General features: G+C 33.1%; 1 protein-coding gene across 5 annotated transcripts; it reads left to right on the top strand.

Annotated features, from left to right (window-relative positions):
- Window positions 1-1,137: 1,137 nt before the first annotated feature.
- Window positions 1,138-25,657, top strand: HUB1 (histone mono-ubiquitination 1). 5 transcript variants are annotated; one of them, XM_085673194.1, is made up of 19 exons: window positions 1,139-1,627; window positions 2,687-2,848; window positions 2,926-3,010; window positions 6,758-6,985; window positions 7,081-7,242; window positions 13,186-13,379; window positions 13,453-13,536; window positions 13,663-13,782; window positions 13,898-14,084; window positions 14,175-14,335; window positions 14,415-14,486; window positions 14,804-14,880; window positions 16,845-17,039; window positions 18,421-18,493; window positions 18,618-18,704; window positions 21,612-21,749; window positions 21,830-22,032; window positions 22,114-22,279; window positions 25,352-25,657. In XM_085673194.1, exons 1-19 carry the CDS (start codon window positions 1,511-1,513, stop codon window positions 25,544-25,546), a joined length of 2,706 nt encoding a protein of 901 aa, XP_085529320.1. In that variant the 5' UTR covers window positions 1,139-1,510; the 3' UTR covers window positions 25,547-25,657. The 5 variants fall into 5 exon arrangements, 4 of the variants coding, with proteins under 4 accessions (XP_085529319.1, XP_085529320.1, XP_027928218.1 ...); XR_003604705.2 differs by adding an exon at window positions 24,948-25,227 and having other exon boundaries at window positions 1,140-1,627; window positions 13,453-13,782; XM_028072419.2 differs by having other exon boundaries at window positions 1,141-1,627; window positions 24,948-25,657.
- Window positions 25,658-26,060: the final 403 nt, after the last annotated feature.

The raw sequence follows: 26,060 nt of genomic DNA, 5'->3' as shown, positions 1-26,060 counted from the left end.
CTAATTCACAAATTAATTATAATTTTTAATTCATAATAATAATTATTCTATGAAACCTGAAATTTATAAATTATTATTTAGATTAGTTACTATATAATTTATCCTTTGTCTTCAAAATTTGATGCTATTTAAGGATATTTTTATCTTTAAAATTTATTGTTATTTAAAAATTTTATTGTAACGAACTTATCCGAATTAAAAATCAAAGTTGGTTAATTGTATAAATAAATCATTAAAGATATTTGAAACGCGAAAAAAATTACATGACAAATTTAATTTAATGAATTTTGTTTGAATCGGGTTAATGGGCAGGGTTAATTAAATACATGTTTCATCTCTAATAATGATTACATGTATTTATTAAAACAAATTAATGTATTTATTAATTGTTAAATGTCCTTATTACAGGAAAAAAATTAATGTTAATATTCAATTATTCTTCAAGTAACCCCTGCAAATCTTAAGTTTACAAAACAAAAAGTCAAGACTAAGAGACTTTTGTATTAATTTTATGATGTTTTTATTATATTATAAAAAAAATAGTAATATTTATTATACTGACTATTTACTAATACAAATGTATTGTAAATACTAAAATATGTTATGGGAAAAGTAGTACTCATATTAAATGTTTCTAACTAAAATTTTCGTATCATTTCTACTAATGTATATAAGCCTTTCCATAATATAAAATCTAAAACAAATTTGTATTTTTATATCAAATTCTTACAAAAAACTTATATGTCAGGACAAATAATTTTCAAGAATTTATTTATATAAAAATATTAATTAGTCATTTTAAATCGGTTAACACATTCATTTTCCATATTTACTTTTTTTTTTTAAATATACGTACCGAACAAGTCATTTTAAATTTGAAGATTAAAAATAAATTTATCTCGAATTTATAAAATTAAAAATACTTGAATAAGTTTTAATGAATATATTTTTAATGAATATATTTACTTCTTTCCGTTTTTTTTATAATCATATCTATTTTAAATATTTTTATCTTTTGTTCAGAAACTTACATAGACACGTCACAAACGGCGTGAGTGCTTATATTACGACAATACCCTCGTAAACTTCCCCATATTACGCTACAACCATTTTGGTTGAAGAAAAATACAAATCATTTCTCTTCCCCTCCTTGGCTTTCAATCCAGAGAAAGAGCGAAAACAGCTATGCACAAAGCTGTAAGAGGGAGAGAGCACAACACTTACATATTCAAACTCTAGGTTTTGTTCCTCTCGATAGGGTCTCGAAGTAGATAGATAGCACGGAGAAAAACTTTTTATTTTTTATTTATTTTTTCTTTTGTTTTTTCATGTTCACTAGGTGGGGTTTGAATTAGGGTTTTGAGGGATTGATTATTCTCAAATTGAAGTTAGTGATTTTGTTTAGGGGTCAGTGGGACACCTTGTGGATTATGTTTTTGTGACAAATGAATTTGAAATTTTGTGATGTGAGTGAAGTGGGTGGTTTCTAGGGTTTGTGTCTCTGGTTTCAATGGGGAGTATGAGTGACTCAGACCGAAAACGACGTCACTTTAGCTCCTTGTCCCCAACACCTGCAGCTGCTACTGCCAAGAAACTACCCTTCTTGCCCGTTTCTGAAGATAAAAAGGTGCCACTTTTTTTTTTTTTTTCCGGTGATTTATTTATTTTTTCCTTAATATCGGAAGCTTGTGTTTCAAATATACAATTTCTCATCCGAAACATGTCATTGGTTTTGAGTGGATAGGATTTTGTTCCTTTTTATTAACTCAAATAGTGTTTAGTCTACTCTCATGCTTTGGTTGAAAGTACATGACATGCATATGTTTGTACCGGAAGTGAAGGCTTGCTTTGAACTAGTCTAAACCTTGATTTAATGGAAAACAATGCTTTCTTTTGATCTATTTAGCTTACCCACCTAGTGAGGCACGGCTTAGTTGCCGTCGTTGTTGATCTGAACCTGGACATTTAAGCAAATGCCCTGTGTAATTTCTGCATTACTCTTATATTATATCAATATATTTTACTAATTTGTGTAATTTATGTAATCGATGATATTGTTGTGTTGTTAGAGTAATGGTTATAACTTTATGCAATGCGTTTTTAACTTTTATTTTGCTAAATTGTTTTTTTGTTTTATAATATATCAGGCTTTGAACACCTGCAAATGTATTGTTCTGACAAGTTTCAATATATGTTTCTGGCTTTGGATTCTTTGGATATAATTAATATGTTTTTATGGTTGCATTTTGCTTTGCTCATAACAATCCCTTTTCAAACTTTGAACTGGGGGGATGAAAATTATGTTGTTGTGTGGGAGGTGATGATTTATCCTGTTACTCTTTATTTGGGAGGTAATACGTATACTGGTTTAACGCTGCAAGTTCTTTTACTAAATTGGTTTGATTCTTTAATTAGCCATGCACAGGCAGGCAATTAAGGAAGATAATTTTATGCCTATGCTGGAAAATGGTGATTTAGTTTCATTTCTTAAAAAATTAATGCTTATACAATGACCGTAGATTCCATATACTCATTGGACATTGTTACCCTATTTCACCATATGGGACTTTAGTTTAATGGCGGTATAAGTCATGTATCTAGTACATAATATGCATTTTGTTTACTGATAATACACCAGAAAAACTGAGCTAATAAACTGTATCACGTTTATTCTCTTATGTTTCAGCTTGACATTGTTGTACTTCAGTATCAAAATCAAAAGCTTACACAAAAATTAGAAACTCAGAAGTTAGAGTATGTAGCTCTTGACAATAGGTTTGCTCAACTGAAGGAGAGGCAAAAGTCATATGATCCCACTTTATCACTGGTCAAGAAATCTTGGGAGCAGGTAATTGGCTCCCATTTCTTTTAGCTCATAATGTTACTCTTATATTACATGATTACTTAATTATTTATCTTCTGTAGATGGTCAATGATTTGGAGTTGTGTTCTGAACATGTGAGAGAGTCAAGTGGCAAATCAAATTATAGATTTGTATCAATCATGGAAGGTGAGATCATTTGCCCATGGCTATTACTTTTTGTGTCTTGTTGGAAGACTGATTTAACTCTTTGTTTAATTGCATGTACTGACAGTAATATAATTCGTTTTGTTCAAATAACATCTGATCCATAATTTTCTTCTTGGCGGAAAGGATTGGAAACTTACTCCCAAAGTTTCAGTTTATATAATTTAAGGAAGATTTATTGCTATCTAGTTCTTCCTATGTATATTCTATACATGTTAAATGAACTGTTAATGAAAGACCAGATCATTCTACAGAAACCAATACTTTCTCTGTGGGGTATATATACAAACTTTTAATGTAATCTTTTTTGTGATTTTTACTTTTGGTCTTTCATAAGTGTGCTATAAAAATAATACTTTCCTTGCCACATTGATATAAATTTATGGCAGAAGGCTTAAAAAAGTTAATTTTTTTGGAGTTTTTCTTTGTTCAAATGGGCAATGTGCATCTCATGCGTTGTCGCACAACAGAGTATATATAAAGGGGAATTGAATGGTTTGTGTTATGTAATTTGTGATTGTGAAACGGTATTTATAGTCTTTGTTAGAGTTCTAGATCTAACAAACTGACAGCTGTTTTGCAACAAATTCAACATCTGTCATTACACTAACGAGTAGCTCTTAGCCACTCAGGTGTATTCTATTTACAACAGAACGTATATGTCATATACACTTTCATGTATTCATTGCTTTTCAGTTAAACATAGAAATCTACTAGAGTGATCAATTGTAGGCTTACCTTCCCAAAAAACCAAGTAAATTATCACTAGGTGTCTCCATGGTTTCTTTCCTTGATGTACTTGAATTAGAGCTCTGGACCTAACAAACTGACAGCTGTTGCAACAAACATAACAGGTGTTGCAACAAACATAACAGCTATAGTAACACTAACTAAGGAGTTGCTTAGAGCTACTCAGAGGTCTATTCTACTTACAATAGAGCCTGTACATCATATACACTAGCATGTATGCATTACTTTTGTGTTAAAGATAGAAATCAACTAGAGTGATCATTTATAGGCTAACCAACTGTTTAAATTGTCACTGGTTGTGTCTGTAGTCCGCGGTCCTTTATTATGGTACTGTACCTCTATCAGAATTCATGTACCTTTTTTCTTCTAATGTTTTAATTGCATTTCTTTTTGAGTTCATTCTATTTTTTAGATTATTTAAACACAATTAAAATAAATAAAATTTGAAAATTACAGAATGAATTTTTAATCTTGCATTCGTTACAGATTTTTCAAGATTAGACTAATGTGATGGAAAACTGGAAAAATATCTTTTCAGATCTGATGATAAAAGTAGAAGCAAAAAAATATTAATTTATGTGAAGAAAGCTTTCTTCAGTTTTATATGATTTTTGACATTGTTAATAATTTCTAATGTTTAAACTTTTTAGTGCTAATATTTTTGATAAAATAAAATAAAAGGTATTATTAAAATGTGATTTTATTTCAGATTAGGTGAAAAATTGAATAAGATGTTGTCATTTTAGATTTTGTTATAAGGATAGGTAAATGTTACATTACAGTTTCTTTTACCATGTTGTAGAAATTTGTTAATTAAAAAATGGTATAAATATATGTTGATTTGAAGGATCATAAGAGGATCGGAAGGAGGGATAAAAGATCATAACTTGAGGATTGTAACTTGACTAGTAAGAGTTATGCTTATAGGAAAATCGATATTTAGGCGTGTACTTAAGTTAGAAATTACATAGACAAGAAATATAATTAATAATAAATCATAAATCATAAATATTGAGAAGGAATATATTTTACTATGAGAGGGAATAATATATTGTTTTATTTTACTATAATAATAAAATAAGAAGTATCTATGAGAGGGAAATCTTTGAGTGGCCAAAGCAAAACGAAGACAGATTGATGCATCCACCTACAAGGTCCATCACAGATGCACCCCCAATAGTTGGTCACTGTCTGTGAGATAGATTGACAATAGTGAAGGAAGGCGGTGTTAGCAATGGGGATGCAAGAGTTGGAGATGGTTGCAGAAAGTATGTTGATGGTGATGCAAGTGGTGACAACAACAATAAAAGTGTTGTGATAATGGGTTAGTTGTGATGGACAACAGCAATGGTGGGCAATGATGATGATGATGATGATGGGAATGTTGATGATGAATGCAGTCAATCAAAAATAGTCATGGGGGATGTTGTTTGGTTCTTACCAACCCTAGGGTAAAACGGTCCTTATAAACCTGATTTAAAAGGCCCAACTACATGAGTTGGGTAATTTGAATTAGGTAAGCCTGCACAAATGATTTCAGAATTGATGCAATGTACACTTCTCTTATTTCAAGAGCAAAAATTACAATCCCGAACTCTGCCACCTGTTTTTTCTCGCTTGGGTTTCCTGTACTTGCAAGATTGTGTGAGTTTGCAAGCATACTCATGATTTTGATGACATTGTCTGAAACTATGAATATTGAGACAGAATTTGTCTTCATATGTCTTTTTGGTTTCCATGAAAAATATTAAAATTATTTATATGGAGTCTTCGTCTTGGTTTGATACTAAATTACTATTTGTCAGATGTAATGACTGAAAGAAAAAAATTTAGCAGTATTAATTAGTAAATCATTTTCTGAGCCAAAAATATATTTTACTCCCAGATTTAATATTTTATATTCAATAATGGTGTACATTTATCAAATGACTAATTTTGTTAAAACATTCCCAAAAGTGAAATAATTAAAATTTAATATCTAAACCTTTTAGGACAATATCCATTATAACAATCTTCTATAAATATTTTTATAGACATGTCATAAATTTAAGTAGTTTTTACAACTTTATAAATTTAGATGGGCATGCTTAGTAATATAATGGAATATCAATTCTTTTGGGAGGAATGCTGTGGGGGTCCTTTGGTTGCAGTATTAAATCGTAAAATAACATTCCATTTCTTCTGGCCAAACAAAGACTTAGTATGATGTGCTTCCATATATATCTGTTTATGTCAATAGATTTTTACCATTTGTTGGCGTTTCCTGTCTTTGAAACCAACTATGTTCTTGGTGATCCTGACTAACAGAAGAAGGGTGGGAGCCCGGGGTAAGTGAGGGTTGCAAACCAACTGCCAGGTTGAAAAGAAAGTTGTGTTCTTTATTTAAAGTACACTGCGTTGTTTATACAGCCTATTCTTTCCATTGTGTTGACTTTTCTATTAAATGTTAAGAATGACTTGTTATTCGTTGTGTATGATGTCCTTCTTTCTAGCTTATATTCTTTCTAGGTTTGGGAAATTAGTGTGTTTGTGTGTATAATTGTTTGCCATTGACATACTACCAACTTTTAGTGTTGAAATTAGAGACAAAATTCTGTATTCTATAATGCACTACAGATTAGATACTTGAGTGGGATAAGGGTCTTGTTGCTATTGTATTTGAAATTTTAATATGCTGCATATTTTTTAATATATGGAGTACTTGGAACTATTGGTCTGGAATGATATTTGGTTATCCTTCTTCTGGTTTTTATATTTTTGTCTTTTAACTGTGCAATAATATGTCTATTTTTCTTCAAGACTACCTTGAAGTTTGAATTATTTTCAATGTATGGTGTTGGTGCTACCCCTGTTTCTGGGGATTGGATAACCTATCTTTAAATTGCTTTATTTTTTTTTTTTGATATTATGTCAAACTTTATTAGTCTGAACTTTGGGAAAGTGTGTTTACTAATGAGGATCCTTTGATATGTTTGCCAGATGGTGGTCCATCTACTGTTCAGGATGTGTTTCTTAGCCGTCTAATGCAAACTGGTGCAACTGAATGTGCAACTGCATATAACTTTGCAAACCAGACTGAAGAACATCAAGAAATTATTACTGAAAAAGCTAAAAGTATTTTAAAAAATATGGCAACAGCTGTTAATAATGTTTGGGTTCTGACGGATGGATTGCATACTGCATTACTGAAAAAGCTTCCTGTGGATGGTAAGATGCGAGTGCTTGTTGTATATGATTGTTTGATTTTAGGGTTATTCTTCCAGAGCAGTCTCTGTCTTTTTGGTTACACTGCTTGTTTATAGTTTTTTGTAGGCAGAAATCATCCTCTGATCTAAATGTGAAAGTTAAAAACTTGAGATTGGAATTCAGCGAACTTCATTCAAAGCACAAGTCTTTATCAAGTGAATTCCAAATTCAGCGAGATATTGATGCAAAAAATAAAGCTGAACTTGAAAGATTGAAAGGTAAATTGTCTTTACTGTGTTTTTTTGCATTGTGTCCCCACTGAACTATGGAGTCTTGAAGTGGTTTGTATAACTGCGAAAATTATGTTGAAATCATATAAATTTCGGTGCTTTTAAAGTATAGAGAAGCCCATGTTTTTCTTTTCCCCTGTTATTTAATTAACAGAAAATTGAGTACGGATGAGATATTATTTAAATTAAAAAAAAATTTAAAAATAATAGAAATGGAATAGAGCTTTAAACTCTGAATAACATGTCTGACTGCCTCTCTTTAACATCGGAAAATCAGTGTTATCTAGATCATAAAGTCAGAAATTGCACTATGTTATGCCTTTTAGAAAACTGCCTGTGCTGGATCACAACTGGAATCTCGATTTTTTGGGATAAAATGTGTGCCAAGTAAGACTTCTGGGTCATGGGATCTGTGTATTTGTCCAGTCCTGCTCTGGTCATTTACGTGGTTCACAGGTTGTGTTCTGGTTGTTTCAGTATTCATAGCATTTTTAGTTGTCTAGTTGCGCCATTTCTCGCCTTCTAATCAAAATGGGATAAGAGAGTCATTGCAATTCTTTTGTCAGTGTTAAGTTTTTATTTTTCCTGATCAGAATGATTGTTGGGTAATACTTGAGTTATTATTTTGTCTCAATTTCAGGGCTGGGTATGTTGTCCTCTAGTTTAATGAAGAAAACTAGAAAGAAATCTATCAGAAATGTAATGTCTGTATCAATTGTTGAGTGGTTTTTTTTTTTGTCACTTCTGTTTCTTGCTTTTCCAAGAAATAATATTCCCTCCAATTAAGAAAAAAATCTGATTGTGGAACTTCGAACATCTCAATATCTAGATATTTGGGTCCTTCCTTTATCTTCATGTAGTAGTTTTTATCTTGGAGTCTTTTTGATGTATCTGAACGACAACATTCCAGTTATCACTGTGAGGAGCTTGTCTAAATTGACTAACCACACCAATTGCAAAAGTTAGAGCTGGACGAGTAATAGTGAAATAAATAAGTTTTTCCACAAGTCTCCTATCTCTCTTTGTATATGAGAAGAGCTCACTTTATTCTGCCATTCATTTTTGATTTAGATTCATAGGATTATCCATAGCTCTACAATCAATCATTCCTATTTATTTCAACATATCTAATGCATATTTCCTGTCCAAAATCACAATACCTTCTTTTTGATTGAGCCACTTCAATGCCTAGGAAGTACTTGAGACACCCATGATCTTTGGTTTGAAAGTGTTTGCACAAATGTTGCTTTAGCTAAGCAATTTTTTGTAGCATTGTTCCTTGTAGTAACTATATCATCAACAAGCACAATTGGGTAAACACATTTTCCAAGGGTTGCATGACAATAAAAGACTGAATGGTATGCTTGACTACGTTTCCTCACAAAAGTTTGAACAACGATTAAACATTCCAAACTGAGCATGTGGATATTGCTTGAGACCATAGAAAGCTTGTCTCAATTTACAAACCAACAGAGACTCCTTTTGAGCAACAAAACCAAGAGGTTGTTGAATGTAGATGTCCTTCGAATCACCATTATGGTAAACACTCTTAATTTCCAATTAAGGAAGTGGCCAATGGTGAAGAGGTGCCATAACAAGGCGATCAACCTCACAATTTGGCGATACTTTAATGGTTTACTTCCATCTACAATCAACTATCTTCTGCTTGGGTGGTAGAGGACCCAAGTCCCGTTTGTAATTATGTTTGGCTGCACTATAACAAACATGGCTTGTCACCATCCAAGATGATCAAGTGCTTTAGTTGTATCTTTTGTAATGGTAATAGAATACAACAAAGGAAATAAATGAGAAGTAGGAATGGGATAATGGTGATAACTTTGAAAAGTGTAAATAGGATGAGGATTATAGGTAGAACGGGTACTTTTCAAAGAGTAATGGGCCAACTGGAACCTTTATTATTAGTAGTCATGAGCAAGGAAAAGTAATTGTTAAACCAGGTGAATGGTTTAGACTTCATGAGCAGAGTCGATTCTTGAAGACAGGGGAAGAAAGATGTTTTTTCAAAAAAAGGTGATGCTTGTAGATGCATAATACCTTTTTGTATTAGGATAATAGGAACAATACCCTTTTGAGGCTAAAATGTTCTAGGAAGACACATGTGATGGTTCGTGCCCAGAGTTTGTCTACAGTTGGAGACATGTCATGTACAAAACACAACCAAAAGACATAGGGAGTAACATGAAATAGAGGTTCATTTGAAGATATGGCAGAATGAGGAAATTTGTTATAAAAGGACGAAGAAGGTGTTCTATTATTAAGAAAACAAGCTGTGAAACTAACATCACCTTAGGGATGATCGGTATACTAAGGCCAAGTAGTAAGGTGCATGCATTATCACACATTTATCTATTTTGTTTTTGTACTATACCGTTCTGCCGAGGTGTATGAGCACAAGTGAATTGGTGTAAAATTCCATGTGAGCTCAAAATAGCAGAAAAAGTTAGAACAAAAATAATTCTTCGGTATTATCACTTTTGAAGATTTTCATAACTTGTCCAAATTATTTTTGATTTCATTCAAGAAAGATGTAAAGATAGACAAAAGTTTTGAACAATCTTTTTCTCTACTATACAATTGTGTTGAAGTGTACGAGGACAAGTGACTTTGTTGTAAAATTCCATTGAGCTCAAAATAGCGTAAAAATTCAAACGAAAAATATTCTTTGGCATTATCACTTTTTAAAATATTCATCACTTGTCCAAATTGAGTTTTGATTTCATTAAAAGAAGATGTAAAGATAGACAAGTTTTGAACAATCATTTATTATATAAACATTAGTGATGAAGGTAAAAACATCTCTAAACCCTAAAGATGTAACACTACTTGTCCCCAAATATCAAAGTGAATGATAGAAGAAACAAATTTACATCTTGATTCATTTGTTTTTTACTCACTTTAGGACTTAAGTTTACTAAGTTGGAGAATCATTTTTTTTAATTTTGACAAATGTGTATGACCGAGATGATCATGCAAAAGCATAGGAGAAGGAGAGGCTAGGTAAGACACAAATGGCTTGGCTTGATCCCAAAATAGTACAACCCTCTGCATTCATGTCCTATGCCAATTAGTTGACCGATACCATACTTGTATATAACAACTAACTTGGCATCAAAAGTTATAAAACAATTTAGTGAGTTAGTTATTTGACATAAAGAGATAAAGGTTAAAGGGGCATGCAAGAACAAATTGAGCAAATTTGAAGTTTAATGAAGGAGAAAGGGTAACTTAACTTGCTCTTTGAGAAGCAACTTTGGATTTGTTGACTAATGTTAGGACGTAAGGAAATTTAGGAGAATAATTGGAAGAGGACAAAGAGGTTTTACCAAAAATATGATTAGAAGCACTTGAGTCAATTATCCATAGACTTTGACTTCATGTGGATTGTGAGATGCATGATCAAGCAAACTAGATCTTGGAAGATTGTAGTTGACTATTGGATTTTAACATTAAATATTTATAGTATTATATACTTTGGATTCAATTGTTTTGGATTTGGAGATGTTTGCTGTATTGTTAGAAAAGCCATTCAAAGAGTAACAATTTTCTTGAGTGTGACCCATTGGTATCAAGGATGTCCTCAACCACTACAACGTCCTCTATTGCCATGACCACCTCTTCCACAAGTAGATACCATGACACAGGCTTTAATAAATTCATGAAGATTTGTACCTGTAAGAGTTTAAACACAATGGAGTAATGCTATTGGACCTTGTCACAGGTGCCATGAATGAAGAGCAAAAGAAGAATAATTCGACTGGTTATGTGCCAGGGGAAACTGTTATGCAAGTGGTACACATGGCTAATGGGAAGGAAAACAGAGTGGTTCACAAAAGTGAGAGAAAAAGGCAACGATGTCAACACTCAACATATATGTGGGGGAATTTAAGTAATTATAAATAGGAAAATCATATCAGGGAGTGGGTCTGGAATTTGTGCGTGGTTTTCTTCTCCCTCAGGCCCATCTAAGACTTTTTCTGTTCTTCCTGGTAATTTTTTTCCAGCTTTTCTTGTTTTTGTTTCCACTATTGCTTCTTTGTGGTCTTCCTCATTCTAAGTAGATTCAGTAACATAATACGATACGTGAATTTCTTCATTCATCGAAGGTTGTTTTCATTTATGTTTGAAAATCTGGTAACATTACATTGGATCTTTCATTTGCACCGTGTCCAAGAACACCTGTGTAAAAGAGTTTGATACTAATGTTAATGAAATCATGGAGCTACTGGATAGACATGATTAGGAATATTCCACTCGATTTGAGTTAAAGATATGACCAATTCTCACTCAGTTGGTGGACAAAACTCAACTATGACTATGAACAAATCTCAATGTGTTCCATTTCGTGTACAAAACATCAAGCTAAATTTCCCCAAATTTGATGGTACAAATGTTCTTTGAGGAATATGTAAGGGATAAAGAATTCTGAGTATTTTTGTACCCTCGATGTTCAATGGTTAACAATTGTAGTAGTTCATATGGAAAAGGATGGCTATTAGATTGTTTTATCAGTGGGTTGTAAACAAATATTTTTGGTGTGATATTATGGCTCAGACTCCCAATACTCTTCTTAAGGCTTTGTCATTGGTAAAGGTATATGCGAAAAAATATAATAGCACCAAGCATTACTCCACCTATTCCAAAAGCCTTTCGAAACCTCAAACACAATCTAAAAAACCACTTCCACTATGCCTACCCCAAACCAAAAACCATGTACTAAACCTTTCAAACCAAACAATGTCAAAACAATCAACGTTGCTGAAATGGAATTACATCAATAGAAGATGATATAAACCATTCTAACATGAACATTGTTTAAGATAGAAATTAGAAGGACATTTCATTCCTTACAAAATTGAATATGTGGATTTTTTCTTTTTATGGAATTTGGAACTAAATAAAAATTTATGGTATAAATTTTATAAAATTAAATATGTTGGTGATAGAATTGAATTGCTATATGTAGAAATGATAGAGATTTGTTTCACTGAAGTGCTGCAACCCTAACCTAGATCCAAGAAGAAACCCATTTGGCCATGCGTGATTATCATTGGTGCAAATTGACCCCCCTTTTCAGCTGCAAACCCCTTGTTATAAGCTCTTCCAGGCCTTTTGAGCATTATCATCATGGAGTCATAAAAGGTTATCAGTATGTGATGTATGTTATGGTTAAATGTGAAGCCCAAAGACCACGTAGCAGTTCAGGTGGGGTTGAGTTGGATAACAACTGATTTAAGTTATAAGTTGTTTAACTAGACATTATTCACTTTACTATTTTATTACAACTAATGGTATAAAAAAATCATGATTTGAGTTGTGCATACTGTTAAATTATGTTGTTCTCTATATATTTCAGGTGTTTTGTACTTATTGTCATGTAAAGTTATATTTGATGTTGGCTCTACACAATTAATATAATGTATTGTTTTGATATGTGCACTCATGTACTTTAATTTAACCATATCTCTAGTTGTTGTAAGATCTATGCACCCAAGGGGATGTCAAGGACTAGTCATCTTGAGTGTAGGACTATATATTTGTTGGGAACCTATTAGTCGGTAACATGATAGGTTCAACAAACCTTGTTAGGATATGTTTTGATAATCTTATGAATTTGTGTGTAACTTAACCTTACAAAAATAGTTTGGAAGATGGGATTTGTATTCTCTTATGTACTATTATATAATCATAACTTTAGTTGATGTGAGATCTCCAATGTTTGCAACTGATGGAGATGTATATAATTTTGCTGTATTGAACAGGACTTGAACTCTTAACATTTATATTCTATTGTTTTGTCTTGAAAAGATTGAGGAAAAGAGAAAACAAATCTGCTTCTACTAGTCACCTATTTTATGCTTTGAAGGAAAGCGATATAAAATTTATTTCTTCTACTGTTATTGATTTACTCAGGGGAACTAGCTAGCGCTGTTGCAGAGTTAGAAGAAAGCAATCACAAACTTGCAACGCTTAAGGCTGAGAGAGATGCTGCAAAAGGGGCAGTTCTCCCAGTCTTAAATGTTGGAAGTACACACATTCCTAGTGATAAGATCAGAGATAAGCAAAAGGATTTGCAAGATATGGAATCTACTTTGAAGGAGCTATTGGTATAGTTCTTAAATTCTTTGATTTAGTTTCTGAATTTGTAGGATATTGTACCTTAATTGTTGAGTTTCTCAGGACCGAAGTTCTACTCGATTAATTGAACTGAAAAGTCTTCATGAGGAAAGAATAAGAATATTACAGCAGTTGTGTGATCTACAGGTTTGTTTCCCTTCGTGTGCTCCGTACTCCAGTATTTTAACTAGTATTTGTATCATAAAATGTGTGTATGTGCATTTTCTTTTTCTTTTTACTGGTATAACTTTTGGTGCTGAATGTTTGGATCAGAACACTTTGAAGAATTTCAAGTGTATTACTTCATCCCATGCTTACCAATTGGTTAGAGATCAGATAGAAAAGTCAAAATCAGATGTTCTGGAGTATCAGGCCTTATATGAGAAACTACAGGTTGTAACTGGTCGGTAGTTTCAGTTGTGCATTTTGATTCTTGCCCTTTTTGCTAGAATAAAATACTGATTATGAGGCTCTCCTTCCAAACCAATTTTTTGTTATTTTTTTGTAGGTTGAGAAGGATAATCTTACTTGGAGGGAGCGGGAGTGGTACATTAAAAATGATTTAGCAGATATTTTTCAAAGATCTGTTGCAGTTTCAGATTTTAGAGTTGCTCATCTACACTCTGAGATACAGAAAAAGATAGAGGAAGGAAATATGATTGAAAATAAGCTGAAAGAACAAGCAAGAGAACCAGGTTTGGATCCACCTTCCCTTTGTTGTTTAAGGTGTGCTATCTTGTTACTCTTTGGTTTTATAATTTGTGATGCCTTTGGTTTGACTTCAGGAAGGAAACAGATTATTGCTGAATTCAAATCTCTGGTTTCTTCATTTCCTGAGGAAATGGGGTCTATGCAAAGCCAACTAAGAAAATATAAAGAATCAGCTTCAGATATCCATTCATTGCGTGCAGATGTGCAGTCTGTTTCTAGTATTCTTGACAGGAAGGTTAGTATTTGTTTACTCGCACTGCACATTTTGGTAGGCACAAATTCATGGGTGCTGAACATTTGTTTTTAAATGACAGGTAAAAGAATGTGATGCATTTTCTGTTAGGGCTGCCAGTCAACTTGCTGAGATAAAGAGGCTGCATGGTGTGGTATGTTGTATTTGACTCAAAAAAAGTCATGCTGCATCAGTGTGCTTATTTGTGGTTGACGCTATATGTTGTATCAAAAACATTATTTGGTATTCTCTTTGTATTATTGAGATTTGATTTACAGGATAATATATAAGGATTATTAATTTAATTAATTTGTAAGATGTATTTCAATTGTCACTTCTGACTTAAGAAGAATGCATTTAATGAAATTGTTGCATGCCAAGTCTTATAAATGTTATGCAGGGAGATAGAGTTGATTTCCTAATTCTCCATTTTCTTTTATTTTAGAAACTTTGCTTTGCTTTTTGATGCAGTTTCAAGCTTTGAGAGAAAGCGAACAGGATTTGAAGTTGATGTTAGAAATGTTTAGACGCGAGTCCATTGATTCAAGGTTCAAGTTTCAATCAGGATTTTGAATTCATTTGATGTTCTGGTTTACATATTTTTCTTTCTGAAAAGGTTTTTACATTTGAAGGAACTTTCTGGACAAATGTTTATGAACAAATGAATTGTGGAAGCAAGTTACAATTTCTTTTTATTGTACATTGGAAAAAAATGTTAGCAGTATAGGTCTTAACAGTCCTGAATAGCAGTGCGGACTTGATGCTCATGAAACTGCTCCATTATTGTGAAATTTAGGAACAAAAGAATTGTGGAAAAAGATGAAATTTCTTTTTATTGGACTCTAGAAGAAAAGTTAGTGGCATAGTTTTATCAACGCCTGGTAGCAGAATAGGACATGATGACCATGAAACTGCTATAGTGGAATGACCATCATTCTGAAATTTTTAATACACATGTTAAAACTATGGTAGAGAGAATTTAGTCAGTGAAATAATGAGAGAATATGAATGTTCTATGTATTCATTTGAGCTGACACAAGATGTATTTTATAAGGAAAGTGGATAACTGATCCATGTTACAGTTGCACCAAACTAATGAATTTTAATTGTCACTACCAACTACTGCTATCACTGCAAGCTTAGTGTAACGACGCCCCTTTACATTCTAAGTAGTACAGACAATTTATATACACTAACATCCCCCCGTCAAGCTCAGGAATCAGAAAGAAACCTGATTTCCGGAAATAATTTTTGGTCCATCAGGAGGACACCAGGCTCTATAGATACCATGTTGAAATAAATGGTAGATGTCAAATGATGGAATCCTTGTGTGACAAGCACAAAATGGAACATACTATAAATAGAATGTAACTTGCTTTACATAGAGATGGGCATAGGCCCATATAATTATATCTAACAACCACTAACTCAATGCCTGTTGCTTTAAACATATATAGTGTTCCTTCACGTTCCTTGTGTCCATCCCTTTTATGAACGTAGAAATTTGTTGATAACTTAATAGTTAACCAAATTTATGTTCAAATCCCTACAACTTTGTGATTTCTTACGAAATACATTGTTCAGCTGAACTCCAAAGGATGTGGGAGGTATCCACCTTCAACATTAATTTCTTAAGACGCCTTAGAGCAATGAAGACAAAACCACCAATTAATCCCCTCAACTTCATGGTCTCTGGTTGTGCCAGTGGACAGGAGAGCGACAAGTTTGTTAGGAATGACCAGAGGTCAGAGATGACTGGAAACTATTTGAGCAGAGGCTGTAGAGACGGGGATGACTAAAATCTCAATGTTACCATCCAATTGCAATTTGTAGGACTTGAGTCCCACATTAGAAATGTGGGATTCTAGTATGTGATATACAAGGCCTTGAGCTCCCCAATTACGATGGCTAGCTTTTGTGGCATGGTCCTCCCAAGGTTGTTATCCATTGGTTTCACCAAGTCTCTTAGCAAGGGGTGGTAATTTTGAAATTGTAATGTTAGCTCAAAATTATCAAAGGGTTCAAATTGCTACAACCTAATTTTCATTTTTGATATGGGAAAATAGTCAACAAGCTTTTCTTACTTCAAGTCACTTCATAACCTAGGAACTTCCTGCTGATACTTTTACTAAGCCACCTAGTGAGAGCACAGTTAAGCATGTCTGCATGAAGTAGGGCACAATTGTTGCGATTCAAGCTCCAACTTTAGTGAGATTGTTAAGTGTTATATGTTAGTCTCTATTTTATTTGTTATATGTTTACAACATGTATTGTTATGTAACATCTTGTTTTATATAAGAGTCGTGAACCCAATTGATACTTAATTTTCAAAACTTTTATTTCTTTCTATTGAAATTCTTCTATCAGATTTTAATATAACAAATTTTAAAAAATAAAGGACAAACTTTTAACATGGTTGGCATTTTGGTTTAGTAATGACATTTTGCCGTGCTAGGTTCCCCAACACATGAAACAAAAATTGTGGAATACTAACAGAGATCCGTGTCTGCAGGGATGTCATGGATGCACGGGAAACAGAATATAGAGCATGGGCACATGTTCAAAGTTTGAAATCATCACTTGATGAGCACAACTTGGAGCTTCGAGTTAAGAAAGCCAATGAAGCAGAGGCCAGATCACAGCAAAAGCTGGCTGCTGGTGAAGCTGAGATTGCGGACATGAGACAGAAATTAGAATATTCTAAAAGGTTGGTCTATGCTTCTCACATTACTTACTGTAGGATGTATTATCGCAGAGAAAACATTACAGGGATAAAATGAACTGTGAAGTTATGATAAAAGTGACAGTGCAAATAATTATATAGCTAATAAGCTGTATGACTCACTTCTGAGTGGGCAACTACACACTAGCTAACAAACTCTAACAGAAGAAATGCAAGTGAAATTGCAAAAACATAAATGTTCACATCATCTTATCTCAATATTGCAATTTGTATCTGATTGCATTAAGGCTTCATGAATGGTAAGATGTTCTTTTGGTCTTCTTTCGTTTTGGTTGCTTGGTTTTGTTTATAAAAAATAAAGGTGACATTTTCTTACTTATGTTTTTTTTTATTTTTGTTGGAGATCCTGCATTAATTGGAGATATGGCCAATATATAATAAATGATTGTAAACCTCTCGTTACCAAGCCACATCTGTAGGATTGAGTTAGATTTAATATTCAGTTCTTAGCATGTGAGATTATGTTAGAGATCTTACATCGACTGGAGATATGACCAAATTATATCATATAAGTGGGTACAAACCTTACCTAATTATAGAATTGAGTTAGACTTAAAGTTTAGTATTTAAGATATTATTAGAGCTGATCATAGCGATGTTTGTTAGACTTATCGTACAACCATTTTTCAGGTCTTTCCCAATTTCAATGTTTGATATGTCCAGTTCATGCTTGTGAGGGGCTGTGTTGAATCTCACATCTACTACAAATATGACTAAATTATAATATATGGTGGAAGTCTCATCTTACCAAATTGATTTTGTAGGATTGAGTTAGGTTTAAAGTTCACTTTCTCAGAATTTAAAATAGAAATAAGAGTATTGGTTTGCAAATTTTGTTGTCATGATTGTTTTATTATGAAATTACTTGATGAAATGGGGGGATAACCAAAAAATCTCATTGTTTGTCTTGGATTTTCCTATTATTTGGGTTTTTGTTTCAATAAACAATAACTTGTTTTTTCTTAATCCTTTTCGATAACTTATAAAAGCTTTTCTGTTTATTTCTCCTAGCTTCCATTTATTGAAGCGAAGTTTCTGTCATTATATTCTTATAGTTCTTCTATCAAATTTGCTTTGGGTAACCCTCCTGATTTTTTACTACGAGACAAATATAGATTGTACCTGTTGATGTTTGTACCTTTTGAATTTGGAATTCTGCTTTTTATTTTCTCAGTTATTTGATGAATTGTTTGTGCTTTTTCAATAGACTGTAAGTTTATCTATATTTATGTGAAAACAGCTGAAGGTTTTTGTCTTTCATCTGTGTGCAACTGTATTCCCTTAATTTTGCTGTATTATTTAATTGATGGTTAACTCTATTTGTCCATATTGTTTACTATTTCAGGAAAATGTGTGATCTGTCTGATATCTTGAAGTCTAAGAACAAACAAAATGAGAACTACTTATCTGAAATAGAGGTATCTTAATGGGTTGGAATTATTTGATGCATAATGACATAGTTGAGTAATTAGTCTCTTTTGTAATTGCTTCTAGCTCTGAATATGTTTTTGATCTGTTGCTGTTGGCATTATTATCCTACAGAGTATTGGACAAGCATATGATGACATGCAAACTCAAAACCAACATCTGCTGCAGCAAATTACTGAAAGAGATGATTACAATATTAAGGTAGTTTGTCTTGAAATCACTTGCATCTTCATAATGTTGTATTCTGGCTGTTCTGCATCTGTCATTTGCTTTAACTTTTGATTCTCACTTGTTATACACAGTTGTTGTTTTCTAGAGCTTTCCCTGAAATTAATTCCCCCTCAGTTAATGTCTGTAGCCTGCTGTCATCAATAGACACAGTCTGTTCTTTCTTTTCTCAGTATACTCATTGTCCTTTGTGTATGTGTATGTATGAATGTGTTATGTGTGTATGTAATACAGCTTTAGTGCCGGACAAGACTTTTCTTTTTAAGCTGTCAAGTGCATTCATTTTATTTATATTTTAGATATGACCCTTTGTTCTGTCTGAATGGAGTGCTGTCTAATGTTATACTATCTTTGCACAATTTTGCTTATTTCCTATATAATAACGAGTTTGGTGAATGTTTTAGTATCAAAATATTATTTAAATTGTATATATCTTCGATTAAATGACTTAAATGCATGTGGTATATTTTCACACACTACGTTTTCGAAACATTATGTTTTCATCTTAATAAAAAATATATCTTCTCACATGTATACTGTACTTTTTAGTATTTATGATATCATATATCAACTTCCGCTCTCAAAGTATTGCTTGTAATGTAGCTATTAACATGTTAAGAGTTGGAAAGAAAAGGGTGAAGATAATTTCTAAGAGAAAAAGATGATTTCATTAACTATTTTGAATGTTACATCAGAGAACTTGTTGCTACTCTCAGTTTGCTGAGCAAGCTACTGAAACCAAGATTGTCAAACTATAGAGTAGAAGCATTATAAACTTGTGAGATTTTACTTCGAATAAAAATGTAGTAAAATACTTATATACTTATAAGTAACATGATAATCAATATTATATGATGTTATGAATAACATTTTATATTTTTACTGTAATATTATTATTAGTTGAGCGTATTATATACTTTTTTTAAATATTTTTTAATATTTGTCATTATATTATATATTATGCTTTACAAAGAAAAGTTGTTGGACTTAAACCGAGTCCCAACAGTACAAAGTAGCAGGAGAGGAGTAAAAGAAAACTAGAACCCTAATATGACCCAACCCACTAATTTGTAGCTTGCACCACCAGCCTTGTCTATGAAATGGAGAAGCAAAAGGAACCTGATTACTAGTTAAAATTTGATCACGATTATGATCAAAATCAGGATTCTTACCTGGGAATCACATTAATATGGAACTTTTCCAGTTTCTTTTTATTTTCCGGTGAGTGAGCTTCCCAAATCATCTTCAGTTCTTGTACGGTAGATTGGGCTAGGGCAACAAAAGAAATCGGATTATAATCGTTTAAGAGAGAAGCCAACTTCTGGTTAGAATCATATAAACATTGAATATCATTGGCAAAAATACTTTGCACCTTTAGGGTTCCCTCGTATGTTTGGTTCCACTTATTGGCATAGCAAGGCACAAAATTAGAAATAAACATTCTTCACTTTTTGTGATTATCAGATGGCACTTCACCATTATCTATCTCCCAGTGATTATAGTATACCTGACCAACAAACCATAGTTCTACTGAAGTGACCCGAACTACATCATTTTTCCTTTCAAATTTGTCTTAAGTAATATATAGTTGTTCTAACCTGGTTAGGATTGCAACCTGCTTACTGTTGCAATAGCATTCTCTCTTTTGAGGGAAGGAGAAGCAAAAGATAAAACAAGATGAATGTTGACCTACTCCTCAAACGTGGTAAAACAGCAGGTCAGTCTTAAAAAGGCTTGGGGACAGCTGGCAAACCTCCTGGAGGTACTGTGACATCACTCCATAGTGGAAGGTGATGTGTGGATTGAATGCCCTTAGGGAAGGGTATAAAAGAATAGGAATTTGTGAAGAGGTTTTAGTCTCCAAAACTGGTTGGGTTTTCTGTTGTTCAAGGAGATGCACCAGATGCAGTGGTCACTGATGATAACAACAGGGTTGGGCGGCAACAGACTGCAGCAGTCAATCACCAATGATGCTGGGATAGGTGGTAGAGACAAATAGTACCAAAATGATGATTGGAGGATAAAACTGAATGGGATATCATAGAAGTGAGTTTTAAGCCTAACTCAACCCCACAAAACCGGCTTGTAAGGTGAGGATTGCTCCCACTTATATATTGTGAACTAGTCTTATCTCTAGTCGATATGGGACTTCCAACACACTCCCTCACGTCGAGGTATATTCATCTCGTGCGTGGGACAAGAAATTAGTGGGTGGTCCGTTAGCGGCCCGATATCGGGTGGAACAAAATGTCCAAGAAAGTTCGCTAGGATAGACTTTAACCTGGCTCTGATACCATGTTAGAAATGAGTTTTAAGCCTAACTCAACCCTACAAAACTGACTTGTAAGGTGAGGATTGCTCTCACTTATATATTGTGAATTAGTCTTATCTCTAGTCGATGTGGGACTTCCAACAGGATCAAACATAGTTATTATCAAATTAAGACCAAAGTGTTTGATATTTCGATTAGCTTGCTTTAGTTAGTTGTATTTAGTACCAGAACACATAATATTACAAAAAAATTGTACAAGAGGAGGAAAAAGGACATTTTCAATCTTAGGAGAACCTGCTCCTACATAGGCTTTTTAAAAAGACAATCAATAACTTGCTTTTCTGTACCCTATATATGACTTTTCCTTACAGCAGATAAAACTAGATTTTCTAACACAATATTGTCAAAATATGTTACAAATACCTTTCTTTGAAAGGGTTTTTGTATTAGTTGAAGATAAGGTCAAATTATAATATATACACACACACACACACACAAAATATCTAATTTTCATTGAGCATTTTCTAATATTCCTGAAGATCAACCGTATGGTAATATAATAATGTTTTCACTTGGATTTTTTTTATTGATTTGTCTCATTGGTGCAGCTTGTTTTGGAGGGTGTAAGGGCAAGGCAGAAGCAGGATTCTTTGCTCATGGAGAAGCGAGTAATTGAACAAGATATCCAGCAAGCAAACACATCCCTGAATTTATATGATATTAAAGCTTCAAGAATTGAAGACCAGGTAGCTGGGTCTTGATTTTATTCTTAAATTACATTTCAGATTTGACTTTGGAATCTTACTTATCCTTACTTGGTATGCAGTTGAAGTTTTGTTCGGATCAGCTTCAAAGACTGGCAGAGGATAAGCTTCAATGTTCCGTCACTTCAGAAAATACACAAAGAAGGCTGTCTGATATTAGAAGACAAACTCAACAGATTAGGGATACAGTGGTCGAATTGCAATCAAAAATTGGTAGTAATAGGGTGACGCGTATGGAGTTACAAGTAGAACTTGAGAAAGAAAGGTATTTAGTCTGTCATGTATACGATTTTTGTCAAATGTTTTTTTCACACTTCTGTTGTAACCTTGTATCTTTTTTACTAAGGTTTGCCAAGAAAAGAACAGAGGAGGATCTGGAGGTTGCTAGGAGAAAGTTTTCACGCCTTAAAGAACAGAATGAGGGCTCTTCAATAACCGAAAAGCTTCAACAGGAACTTGAAGAGTACAGGGAAATTATCAAGTGCAGTATCTGTCATGATAGGGCAAAAGAGGTATTTTTTAAGGAGATATGTCATATATACAACATTCTGTGTCTGTCTGTCTTTCTTTTTGCGCATTTATTACTTACTATAATAATGGAGAGAGATAAACACGAAAGTATCTTCTCTATAAATTGTGTATTGTATGGCATCGGTCTAAAACTCATTAGCAGCACCTTGTGGTTATGATGGTCAAGCTGATTATTGAGTTTTGCGGAAGGAGGGGTGGGGGGTGTTGTAGCTTCATATCTAATGGGTTAAAGGCTGCATTTAAGCTTTTAGAAGCAGTGATTTTAAGATTGTATAAAAAAGTGATTTTAATTTATGGATTTTCTGAAAAGCATAGGTTGTATTTTGTTTTGTTACATTAAATATTTTGTTTTGAATGTTAGTTAGGATTTCAGCCTTTTCTCTCTGCTACTCAAAATAACCAGATGTTTGATGTATTTTTTTGGTTTCCACATTTCTAATCTTTTTAAAAAAATTTAAGATAAAAAATTTAAAAGTGATATTTTTCTGAAATATAAATGTTTTGAATGTTTGTTATGATTTCAGCCTTTTCTGTATGCTACTCAAAATAACCATAAGTTTGATGTATTTTTTTAGTTTCCGCATTTCTAATCTTTTAAAAAAAAATTTAAAAGATAAAATTTTTAAAAGTGATCTTTTTCTGAAATATAAATGATTTTTACTTTAAAATGATGAAACTATTCCAAAGGTGTGTGGCTATGCTTGGTCTTGCTAAAGAAGAAATAATGCTGAAGGTGATCCTTTCCTAATATAGCTGGGGAAGAATAGTGATGTTTCTGAATTAAATTTTGGAGCTAGATGAGTTTGTGTTGGATTTCTTACTGTTGTTTCTGACCTGACCTTAAAACAATACTAGTAGCCTTAGTTTTTATTGAAGACGAACCATAAAGCCACGTCCCACTTGGTGAGATATTATTCAAGAACAACGTTTTGATGATGTTATTTACTGTGAAATCCATCTTGACCACTTTCTCCCGTGTCCTTGTCCTCTTGGCCCTCTTTGTATGTATCTACCATAATTGATTTTGTACTATCCTTTTTCAGTTGGTAGTACACCGAATTCTTTTATGTAAACAATCATTTCAAATCCCATGTTTTGTTGTATGGCTACATATCCGTGTTGGTAGAGTCATTTCTACTTCTATGAAATTTTGTTTTTCTTTGAAATCCCACATTAACGATCCTAGAAAATGCTTGCATGCTATATTGGTGATTTTTAAGTTGGGTGTTGAATGACTAACACAACTCCTTTGTCTGGGCTTGGGACTAGGTATGAGACCGTAGGTGGAGTTGTAATTTTTTTAGTAAATAAATATATCCACCCTTATGATGCCTTTGTTGTGGCCTCTTTTGAGGGCTTGTTTCACATTGACTTAGCTATAAATATAACCTATAGAAATTTGAGCAGTCCTCACCTTACAAATCAGTTTTAAAGGATCGATTTAGATCCTAATCCAAATTTCTAAGAATAGGAAAGAAAAGTAGAAATTTTAAGTAGGATGTGGATGACTTAACACATAAAGCCGAAATGATCATATCTCACTGGGAAAGTAAAGAAAATAATGCAGTGGACGACTTCTCATTCTTTATGTTGGTGGCAAGTGCTCCTTGTATATAGCAACAAGCGAGCATTAAGGGAGGCCGTGGGTATTGTTCTATCTAATAAGAGTTTAGGGGGGAAACTGACACATAGATGCAAGTATGCATTCTGCTTCAACCAAATACAGTTGAAATTCCACTTGCTCCCAAAATTTTAGCAACCTTGATTTTATATGATACTTCATGTTAAGCCTGCAGAAGCTTCTCTGCAATAAAACAATATACACAATGCTCACTAAGAACTCCACAACTAATTTCACAAACGCATAAGCTTTAGGAGTTTAGGTGGGATATTTTCTTCAAAAACAATTTTCCTCCACAATCGAATACATCAAATAGAAACTTGTCTTTACCCTACTTATAAACAAATAGTAAGTGGTTTAGTGGTTTAGTGATTTAGGGTTTGAGATAAAGAAAAGTAGACTATATTTGAGTGAGTTTGAACACTCCTCTCATGTGTTCTCATATTTATATTGGTAAAATTCTGATACAATGAGTATATCAACCAAGATTCCTAGGTACAAAGATAGGTACACCTCAGGTACAACATATAGCAGTTTGCCAATACAACTACTTCCTACCTATATTTAATACAATTCTAACAAATTTTGACCCATTTGTAATTAATTTCAAATTTTATTCAATGCATTTGCTTGCACCCTAGAGCATAAGCTAATATCTTTGATTTTCTCCATATCTATATGACCATTAGCTTAATTCATTACTGTTGGATATAGGCCCTGTTTGGTTAAATTTCTCTAAATAGGAAAAGTAAATTAGAAGGTAAATTAAAAATTTCTAATAAGCTAAAACTAGTTTTAGCTGAAATCAGCTTTTGGAGAAATTAAATAAAATAAATTTCATCAATAGGCTAAATTAGGAGGTTATATATAAGTTAAAAAAAAAAGGCTTATGGGAGAAGTTTCTCATTTTCTTGCACCGGTTATATATGCTCTATTGGTTGTTAGTCTGTTTACAAATTAAGATCTAAAGAAAACCAAATCTGACTTGATGGGGTGAGAAGCTTATTTTTGTCTTTTTTTATTGTCAGGTGGTAATTACAAAATGCTACCACTTGTTCTGCTACTCATGTATCCAGAAAGTTGGTGGGAGTAGGCATCGGAAGTGTCCACTGTGTGGTACAAGCTTTGGGGCTAATGATGTGAAGTCTGTTTATTTGTAACGAGAAACATGAGGCCGGTGTTGTTTTGGTGTATGGATACCTAGGAGCTTCAATTGTATACTTATTCCCAATTGTCGAGATAAGGAACATTGGTAGCGATCAATGAGTGCCTGTCTCCATTTGGACCAAAAGTGATTATTTTTTGCTGGTACTTGATCTTACTAGTACCGCCCGTGCGCTTTTCTTTTGATGAATATGGGATTGTGTTTAGTTTAACATTTTTAATAGATAGAACTTGGAGCCATAGGAGACGTAATATTTGTTCTTTGCAGATTTATCATTATACATCTTCCAATGCCATTTGGAGAGCTCATGAAGGTTGGTATTTATACCGTGCACTTATTAATTCAAATCATGCCAAATTTCCTTTGAAGTTCACTGCAAAGCTGCCACCGACATGTCTTGCATCTCTAGTTCTTTTAGGACAAATTTTGGTTTCTGGGATCTGTACATATGTTAGATTTTAGAAGTGTCGTTCAATTTTGTTTATAACAGCCTGTAATTTGTGTAATCGTGGATGTGCCAAAATATAGTTGTAATTGATGTTGTCGAAAGTTATGAAAGCTCCATTTATTCTATATTTACTCTTTTTGATGTTGCCAAAATATTTTTAAACCGTTGCCTCGTTTTGATACATCCATTATGTTTGGATAAACGCATTCTGTACACTCTATGATTTTAGTGGGTGATTTAGATCGATATAAACTTGTTTTCACTGAAACTAAGCTATTTTAAAGTGCATTGATCACGTAAGAAGTACATTAGTTTTCAAAACCTTAGTATGTAGTTGTAATTTAGCACATGAAATGCATTAAACTAGAAATCTTTTCACCCGTTGTCTTTTTGTTTTCACTATTAGGAAGCAAGTTTTGCTTCATAGTGTTGGTATGCGCTACATTTTTTTAAGTAGGGTTGAAGTTCTTAAAGATAAAGATGTACTTTGTGGTAATTGTAGCAATGATACTCTTGTACATTTTAGGA

This window comes from Vigna unguiculata, chromosome 5, assembly GCF_037176805.1.
Source record: "Vigna unguiculata cultivar grain cowpea cultivar isolate G323 ecotype 2 chromosome 5, ASM3717680v1, whole genome shotgun sequence".
In the NCBI taxonomy this organism is placed as follows: Eukaryota; Viridiplantae; Streptophyta; class Magnoliopsida; order Fabales; family Fabaceae; genus Vigna; species Vigna unguiculata.
This window is presented reverse-complemented; position numbering and strand designations above follow the sequence as displayed.

Excerpts from the sequence above, each read along its gene's own strand:
- HUB1 (XM_085673193.1), top strand. The coding sequence starts at position 1,511 with ATGGGGAGTATGAGTGACTCAGACCGAAAACGACGTCACTTTAGCTCC. Across the intron at positions 1,628-2,686 it reads CCGTTTCTGAAGATAAAAAG|CTTGACATTGTTGTACTTCA; the intron begins GTGCCACTTTTT and ends CTTATGTTTCAG. Across the intron at positions 13,380-13,452 it reads CTACTTTGAAGGAGCTATTG|GACCGAAGTTCTACTCGATT; the intron begins GTATAGTTCTTA and ends TGAGTTTCTCAG.